This window comes from Anopheles darlingi, chromosome 3, assembly GCF_943734745.1.
Source record: "Anopheles darlingi chromosome 3, idAnoDarlMG_H_01, whole genome shotgun sequence".
NCBI classification, from domain to species: domain Eukaryota; kingdom Metazoa; phylum Arthropoda; class Insecta; order Diptera; family Culicidae; genus Anopheles; species Anopheles darlingi.
In genome coordinates, this window is record NC_064875.1 from 50,217,366 (window position 1) to 50,226,658 (window position 9,293).

The 9,293-nt window shown below is 51.3% G+C and overlaps 1 protein-coding gene across 1 annotated transcript; it reads left to right on the top strand.

Annotated features, from left to right (window-relative positions):
• The first annotated feature begins 791 nt into the window (after positions 1-791).
• LOC125953371 (rhythmically expressed gene 5 protein) lies at positions 792-7,193 on the top strand. Its single transcript, XM_049682876.1, has 3 exons — positions 792-1,687; positions 3,454-3,634; positions 4,532-7,193. Exons 1-3 carry the CDS (start codon positions 1,571-1,573, stop codon positions 5,293-5,295), a joined length of 1,062 nt encoding a protein of 353 aa, XP_049538833.1. The 5' UTR covers positions 792-1,570; the 3' UTR covers positions 5,296-7,193.
• Positions 7,194-9,293: the final 2,100 nt, after the last annotated feature.

The window sequence follows — 9,293 nt, forward strand, 5'->3', positions numbered from 1 at the left end:
GCGTCGCGTAGCCTGCTGCTCCGGTGTTTTTCGTATCGTAGCAAACGGTGGTCTACGGCTTACGTCGATGGCGACGATCGCTTGTTGTTTTTTTTTGGCGGACGTCGTGGCGGTTTTTTTTGGAGACAAAATGGCATGGAACGAACGAACGAAAATTCCAAAAATCCAGCAACCATGATCGCGATCGTGGGTAGACGACGGAGCCGGAGAGGAGAGGGAAGAAAGAAAATGAAAAACCGCTCCTTGCACCCCCCCGGCCCGCGTCGCGTCACGCCTCATCGGGAGTAACAGAGAGCAAAAGCTCAAGTTCGGATGTTCGGATGGTGGGTTGAGCGGTTGAGGTGTCTAATGACAGATACAGAGGATCGCGTAGGGGGATGGTTGGGGTGCGAAGATGCTCCGTTCGAGTGTGTGTGTGTGTGTGTGTGTGTGTGTGTGTGTGTGTGTGTGTGTGTGTGTGTGTGTGTGCGTGTGTGTGTGTGTACGAGTGAGGCAGAGGTGGGTGCATTGTTTACCGCGAGAGAGAGAATCAAAAACCGCACGAGATCCGCGCGAGATAGCGTCCGACGATCGCGATCGTGAACCAGACAAAGAGAGACAACGAAACACACAAAGAAAGAGAGGAGAATGTGTGTAAGAAAGAGAGAGAGAGAGCGAAAATGGGGAGGCCTGGAATGTGCGCCGTTTGCTTCGGCTTGCGGTCGGCATATGACGTCATGATTTACGAAGCCGGTGGCGGTATATAAAGCGAAGGACGCCCGGAGGACCCGTGTTTTCGGAGTCTACAACCCTTTAAAGCAACAGCAACAGCAGCAGCAGTTGAAGTGAAGCAAAATCACGAACGTCGACGATCGAGAGACGGCAAATCAAGCAACTCGAGCTCCACGATCGATTGAGGAGAAGAAAAGAACAGAGAGCAAAAAAAAAACGGTGTTTTCTCAGCATAATTAGCGCACAAACAGAGGGGGTCCGTGCCCGTGAGTGTGTAAGCGAACAAATAGTGTGTGAACGGACCGGGAATACTGTAATCGGTGTCCGTGTCCGTGTGTGAGTGTGTATCGAAGTGAAGTTGTTTGGAAGTTGTTGGTGAAGAAAGTGAAAAGCGCTCGTGAGGATCGAAGTGAACCTGTGAGAACGACAGCGACCACAAAAAAAAAAAAAAACACAGGAAACGATCGAACGAAATCGAATTCGCAAGAACCAACGCCGAGGGCGGACGGAGCAAACAGTGAGCGTGTGAGTGTTTGTGTCCGTGTGTGTCGAACCAAGCGACCGAGAGTCAGGAAACCGCAAGCGAGGAAATCGGAAAGCATCGAACAATAAGCGGGAAGCAGGAAAAGCAGACAAGGGGGGAAAAAAAGCATCGAAAGCCTAGAAGTGAACGTGGAACGGAAAAGACTTAGATGCAAGCGTAAGCGACGAACCGAACTGCACCGGAAGGGCAGCAGCAGCGACAGCAACAGCAACAGCCAATAGCAGGAACAGTTCGCGGAAGCAATAGTGCAGCGGAGTGCAGCGCAAGCGTTTTTTTCGAAAAATACCCCTTCCTCCCAGTACACACAAAACAGTGATGGCGTGCGGACGAAAGCTAAGCATCGGGGCGGCGGTGATGGTGGTGTCGAGTCTGGTGTCGGTCTGCTCCGGATCGGCCATACCGATGTGGGAGTTTCTGAGCCGTGGCGAAAAGGTAAGCGACTTCGAAGGTGCTGATCATCAACGATGATGATGACGGTGATGATGATTGCGCACAAAAAACCCCGGTGCCGGTGCAGCCGCGGTCGTGGATTAGCATTTCGATTTGTCAATCCAACCTTGACCACCAACTTGGTCGGGCTTCGAAATCCGTTTTTGGAAAGCGCATCCCCGCATCGGGGAAGATTTGGCGCCTTGGCATTTGGTGGCCCAAGGTGCCCGTGCCGTGGACGATTCGAACTCGTTTCTCCATCTTTTTTTTTTGTTTTTCATTATCACGATGCAGCAGCAGCAGCAGCAGCAGCAGCAGCAGCAACACTAACAAGCAAGGGGGGCCATTAGCATATCGGTTCAGACGATTAGATTAGACGGTGAAGGCCATAGAAAATCCGCCCGAGAGGGACGTTCTGGTGTGACCCCATCGATCGGACCCATCGATCGTCTTCACTCGGTGGCGCGTTGGCGCGTTGGCGCGGTGAAACCTTGTCCAACAGCAACAACCAGTCACAACCAAGACGCCCTAGGTCAGGGAGTAGTCAGTGTTCGGTCAGCCGAGAAACCGGATTCCTTCGCTTCCAGAAGAAACGTACCACCTTGCCCTGTACGTGTGTGTGTCTCGGTATGTTGGTGTGTTGGTGTGTTGGCACCGCAGCCAGCTCCGGTGTCAAGGAAAGTCAAGGCCAAGCCGAGCAAGGGAGGAACGCGTTTCTGAGCCCTCGATTCGATCACTTGGCACTTAGGGTACGGAGCATCGGAGTATCGGCCGTGGGCATTAGATTCCGATTTTGCGCGACGCCGCGGCGGCGCATCCCGGAACTCGCGGAAGCTTCGAGCACTTGATCTCCCTCTCTCTCTCTCTCTCTCTCCCGCTCTCTCTGGGGCTCTCTGTGGTTTCTCTCTCCGTTTCTCGTTCCTCTTTTTTCTGGTCGCCTGACGTAAGCAGCGCGAAGTTCTCGACACGTTCGCGGAAATCGTGATGCTGGAGGACGGTTGCACACGGCCTACTCTGACTACACTGACCTAGGGCTAGGGGTTAGGTTTGCGCAGCACGAACACAATTAATTATCGGGGGCAAACAGCAGCAGCAGCCGCACCAGTAGCTAGGAGTGCTAGTAGGCGACCACGCAATGGTTCGATAGAACCTCCCGGACCCGTGCGTGTTACATCACGTTTCGCCGGATCCAGGGCCGGATCGGGCGCCACTCAGTCATCCGCCATTTTGCTACCAAGCGCTGGGATTAGTGAATCCGTGCGTGCACGCGTGTGTCCATCCGTGTCCGGATCCGTAGCGCACTATATGCAGTAAGGGTTCAAACACCCTTACACTTTCCTTTCCCTTTTTTTTTTTAGCGGCCAAGTTCCGCCTCCACGCACATATCGTTCCGCTTTTGGGCAAAAGGGTGTGTGTCTGTGTGTGTTTGGGAAAGGTACCGGATTGTTGATTAGTGGAGCGAAGTAGCGGCGGCAGGCGCCAGACGCGGTCACGCAGCGCCGCGTCCGTCGTGAGGGAATGCAATCAGCACCACCCTGGAGCGTGCCTTGGAGGCGATGTTTAGTGTTTTTCTGTTATGAAGATTTGGCGTTTGGCGTGCGTGCCGAAAAGAACTGTTGTTGCTGCTGCTGCTACTGCTACTGATGGCGATGATGATGGCGGCGATGATGACGACGATGAAGTTGTTTTACTTTCACTTACTGACAGTTTCTGTGTTTTTGTGTTTTTTTTTTGTTTTCCTCCCTCTCCACGGTCACGGCACCCCGCAGATGTCGCACCTGTACACGATGTTCGCCAAGCAGGTCTCGAGTTACTGCAAGAACTCCCAGGATATGCCGACCAACATGTGCAAACGCAATCTGCTGATGTACGGTATCAACAAGCTGCAGGACATGAACGAGTCGCACCTGGACTCGATGGACCCCTACCAGCGTGGCGCTACTGATATAAGTAAGTAATCATCATCCCGAGTATCCCGGAGTAGACCTTAGAAAAAGGGAGGAAGGTAACTGACATTAGAGGCCACTGTTCAGTGACACTGTTACACCGGGGAGATGTTTTGTAAAATGTTTGTTCATTTAGAACGAAAACAAACAGCTGTCAATGGCGAAAAATTTACGACATCGTGACTCCCCCCCCCCCCCCCCCCCCCGGGCAAAGCACCTCGAACCGGCGACGTCGATCATACCTCGTGCTCGTCGTCATCTGGATTGACCTTAGATCGATGGACCTTGATCGATGGTGCGCGAGCGCGCACGTGAACAAGTGCCGCTTGATTGCTGCTGCTGCATGATTCAATGGCATTCCGGTAGAAGATCGGAAGCGTTTGCGCGTCGCTGAAGGAAGACGCTGGTGGACGCGCTCACCATCAGCATATGAGCCCGCACGCTCAGGTGCGGCTGGCATTTTGATTGACGACGACGACGACGACGACACGCGGGGTGAAGCGTCAGCCTTCGATCGATTCCCGTTTTCTTGGCCTTTGCCTTTTGTCTGGGGTGGCTTATGAGGAGGAGAGCAGCAGGAAGCAAATACCGAGTGTGTGAGCACACACACACACGCGCAATCGTCGTAAAGGTGACGCAATGATGATGGTACCTCCTCACGAGGTGTCTCGTAGGAGGAGGTACATCACGTGATCAGGGCCATAACCACACTCAGGACGCTGATTAATGATCGAATCCAGGGCCTTCTGGGGGGGAGGGGGGTGGCACTTGTTGCACTCCATCGCCAAAGTTCATCGTACATCATCACAACCACAAGTCCATGGCCCTTGCCCTAACGACGACACAAGCCACTGGAACTAACTGGAATTTCGTCTACTCCTCCTTCTTCTCTACTTTACAGTTTGGGACGCCATGATGGATGGTCATACGAAGAACGGCAAGAAGAAGACCCAGACGACGGTCGCACCGGCCTACATCGTGAGCGAACAGTTCGAGCACAATCCACTCTTCGACGATCCGGCACCAACGTCGGACGGGATTCGTAAGGGTGGTGTTGGTGGTGCCGGCGCCAGCAGCAGCATCAGCAAGTACGGCATGGATTACGACTACAACGTTGGTCCGACCGGGCAGGAGATGCAGTACTCGGAACCGTACAACCATCTGCCCCAGGAGGCGTCGACGAATGTGGACTACTCCTTCCAGTACCAGCCGGCCGCCTCGACGCACTTCAACAATCTGGCACCGTACGAGCAGAACACGAACTATCTGACCGGTCCGATGGTGGTGCGGCTGCGTCCCGATGGCAGCCCGGTCGAGGAGGATCGCGTGAAGTCATCGGCGTCGGCTTCGGTAGTGGCCGCCCTCAGCGTACCGAAGGATGACGACATTAAGGAGATGACGCTCGGCAAGGAGAAGATGCCCAGCTTCCAGCAGATCTACGACAGCTTGAAGCAGAACGAGGAACATCATCTACCGGCGACGTCGACGGTAGCGGCTCCCAGCACGACCACGACGGCGGCTCTGACGACATCCGCACCAGTTGCTGCTGTACCGACTCAACAGCAGCAGCAACAGCAGCAACCGATCTTCGGGTTCGTGCAGCAGCGTCTGCCGAACTACCTCCGTTCCTATCGCACCGCCTACCGGGTGTACAATGCCCACTAAGCCGGCGCCCCCGCCCCTGGCTCGGAGTTCGAAACGAAGTGGATCGAAAGCTGAATATGTGATTTTGTATTAATTAACTCAAACCTAAACGCAAAGATAAACGACGACGACGACGACGACGACGACGAAGATGACCACCAAGAAGGGACAGACTCATCCGCGAGGGTTTTCCCCCGCCGGATGGTGTGGTTTCGCCGTGGTTGGACGCGTAAAAGAGAGCAGGGGGGAACTCACCACCGCCTTAAGGATGCCGCCTACTACTAACTAGCTACTACTAGGGTATGGAGCCAAGCATCAGCTACAGTGTGCCAGGAAGTCTGTGGATCACTTTGTGCGAACTGCGATCGATTTTCGGGTTCGATCTGTTTGATCGATCGATCGAGAGTTCTCGCCTCATGGCCAGCCACAGCCGCCACCACCACTACTGCACAGGTAGCTCACGGCAAAAATGTGTATTTATGTATCGCTCACCCTTCGCATGCACCACCGTTCTACACCCTCCCACCACCATTAGCCCTCGAATTCGTAGTAGTGGTTGTTAAGTTCTCCTGGCAATGGCCGGGAATGGAATTTTTTTTGGATACCTTGTTCCCTTCGCGGGAACTTCGGGAGGTATTGGCGAGCGAAATTGTGATCCAAGCGGCGAAACAACTGAGCACTACGATAAGCGAGCGAGCGAGCGTGCAAGCGGGGATGGGATAGAGGGTTAATTCGGCAACGTGCTTCACCCTCCCTCCCCCAGAGAGAGAGAGAGAGGGACAATAGACGTCCTGTTTCTTTTTTTTTATACCTTTACATTTACGTACTAGTTAGTAACGATAGAGCTAGCTTTTAATTTTGACGTGTGAACGTGTGACGTGTGCACGTGTGCGTGTGCGGCGTTTTAAATTATTGCATATTTATGGGTGTGTACGTGTGTTGTGTGTGTCTGTGCGTGCGTGCTGCGCTGCGCTGTGACAATCGAACGCAATCATCGAAGAGGAAGCAATAGGAATTCAGGCATCAAAAGTAGATCCAAAATTGACTCAAAACAATAGGAAGCAGCGCAGCGCCGAACCACGGAGCAACACACAAACACTGGTGACACACACACACACACACACAAACCGGGTGTCCGGACCGGGCGGGGTTGATAAATTTAACGATTTTGGTTGAAGGTTTTAGTACGGGAGGAGGGGTGCGCGCCCCTTTAACTGTCGAAATTGGCCAATCGAAATCGAACGGTATTCCAAATTATTTGGAGCAGTGTTTTATGTTCTTTTTTTTTAAAAACTATTATTCTCTCATAATTGGTATAACAATCAATCATTAGGCTATAAGAGGAAGGTAGCAGAGAGAGAGGGAGAGAGAGTGAAGTGAGGAGATACTTGATTGTGGAGCCGTTTTAGAGGATAAGAAGCGAATCGAGAATCGCAAGGAACATGGGAAAAAGGAGCAGCAACTGATGAAGCATGTGAAAAGTGTGCAGAGAGTTATTGTGATGTTAATACTGTAGGAAGAGGAGTGCATCCTCTTCCGGGGCTAGAGAGGAGGGATCGTCCTCGCCGGGAAACCAGACACACCCACCACCACCACCCAGCTACGGTGCCGGTAGTAGTGTTCGTTTCGTTTGCCGGTCGCCGATCCCGGTCTCGGTCCCGGGAATTGCGCACATTAGGGCTTAACATTAGGGGGCGGGGAGGGGAGCTTTAACATTAAGTCAAACGAAAAAGAAAGCACAACAAGCTTGCAAGAGTACATCTTTTTTGAAGATCCGTGATTGTTTTTGTTGAGGAATGTTAAGCTCCGGTGTCGGCGTGCGTGCCGACGACGTACGTGGAGAGATAGAGAGAGAGAAGGTGTATGTAGTGTATGTGTGTTTTGAGATGTATTTCAAAATGCAATGAAATAAAATGAATCAAAACAATAGCCTTCGGTTGCTTGGATTTGCTTTGACAGTTTGACGTTAGAGAGGAGATCAACAAAGGGGTTTGTTATCGACGTTATGTCCAGCTGCAAAACGGGGTCAACGGAACTCATCGGAGCCGCTGCGTGACCATGAACGCGCGCGTCGCGGCTTACCTTGAGCCACATCTCCCTTCCACGGTATACTGACCCATATTCCCAACCCCCAAAAAAGTGCTCTCTCCGATTGGGGTGGTCTCTCCGGTCATCAGTTGTTTGTCAGTCGGTTGACATACATTCAATCGGCTTCGCTTTGAGCCAGGTGACACGTCCGAGGTGTGAAGAGCACCCCGCGAGTCCGCCTATGTAATCCACCCCGGTCCGTTGTACACACCTTACATCACCGAACCGATCACCCCGGTTCCGATTCATCGACTTTTTCTGTCGAATGGTCGAATGTTAAAAAGAAGATCCACGACTGCACAATAAAGCAGTTCGCGGCGACCCAATCCATACACTGCAATCCATTTCTTCTTCGGCGATCGTTTCGTAAAGAAAGGCGGGCGGGCGGGCGGGCGGGCGATCAGGCCCCCGGCTGTTGAAAATGGAAGACTTAAAATCGCACTTACGTGAACGGCACTTTCGGCCAAAGTGGAGATGCGAACTGGACGTTCGTGACACCGTGCCAGGCCGGGATCTCCCATTTCGAAATGGGGTCAAATCAATGTTTTCGGGATTGATTAGAGCCCTCGAGGAGTCGGTACTCTCCCTGTCTGGCTGTCTGTCTGTCTGTCTGTCACTTCATGCATCAGGGAAAGTCGCATATCACTTCGTTCGGGGTTTTTTTTTTTTGATGGTTTATTCTCTAACACTGATAACATCTTCATCGGATAAGTTCCTATTCTCTCGCTAGTTTGCTGTTGTTGTTGTTATTGTGGATGTTTGGATTTTTTTGGTTTCAGATTTGATTTTGACTTCGATACACAGTTTGGTTTATGATTTTCTTTGATTTTTCTTTGGTTCAAATTTAGCTACTTAAGCTATACGCTAACACTACGCTGTATGACGAACGAACGCGGCTGACCACCGCTGACCACCCTCCAAAAAAGAAAATACCAAAACACAAATCCAGCGTTTCTAAAAGGAAAACGGTCTGTTTCCGTCGTACCGGTCTGTGCCAATGTGTGAAACAAGTGTAAACGATGCATGCGATTCCGCTGGCGAATCGAAGCGATCAGACATGATCTACTAGCTGAGCTACTGTGACTGGCGGCTAAATATATGTATATACTTGGGAATAAAATCTTTGGTTCTGTTAAACGAGTGGCTCGGAATACGCAACATTTCAGATAAAATCTCTCCCCTTTCCATCCATCGTAACATCTTCGCATTCCCGTTATCATCCTAATATGGGGATCCCTTCATCTCGTTGGTTTCCTCCAAATCCAAAACGTACACACCCAAGAATGATCGGCTAAAGCTAATACTATGACGGTTGACAGGCGGAACCCCGGGCCCTGGTTTTCAGGCCCTGGTACGTTTGCCGCAAAATACTCTCTCACTTCCGCTCTCTCCCTCTTTCTCTATCTCGAACGGCTCCGTACAAATCTTTGATTTTCATGTTGTGGTTGTAATTGTTGCTAAAAATACAATTGGTACATTTTGGTTTGGTTGTATCTGTTTGTTCGCTCGCTCGCTTCTAACACAGTTTATAGTAATATGCGCGTTCATCGATGTGACTTTACTAGCTTGCCTTGCTTGCATTAATTCCATATTCAGTTAGCGTTGTTTTTTTTCTCAGCGTACAGCTTGGTAATGGTGTAGAAGGTTTCTTATGCTTTATGATTATGTATTCGATCTGTTCCCTAAAAGTCCACCTTGTGGTCACCTTCCCTATCTCATATGATGCCGTTTTGCCGAATGCCGGCCTAGCAAAAGTATGTATGTGTGAGCCGCATGGAAGCAGTCACGACGGTAATAGTTTCTAACAGTAGCTTTGTCTGCAGGTTTTTCGCCTCGACAAAGATTCCCTAATCGTTCTTACTGGTTCTTTTCTGGTTTCACCGACTGCACCGATTCTGTGGCCGTGAACCTTTCGTGTTTTTTCGGGTGTA

Bases quoted from the DNA above. Each gene is read 5' to 3' on its own strand.
- LOC125953371 (XM_049682876.1), top strand. From the start codon at position 1,571: ATGGCGTGCGGACGAAAGCTAAGCATCGGGGCGGCGGTGATGGTGGTG. The intron at 1,688-3,453 runs GTAAGCGACTTC...GGCACCCCGCAG, and splicing joins TTCTGAGCCGTGGCGAAAAG to ATGTCGCACCTGTACACGAT. The intron at 3,635-4,531 runs GTAAGTAATCAT...TCTACTTTACAG, and splicing joins GCGTGGCGCTACTGATATAA to TTTGGGACGCCATGATGGAT.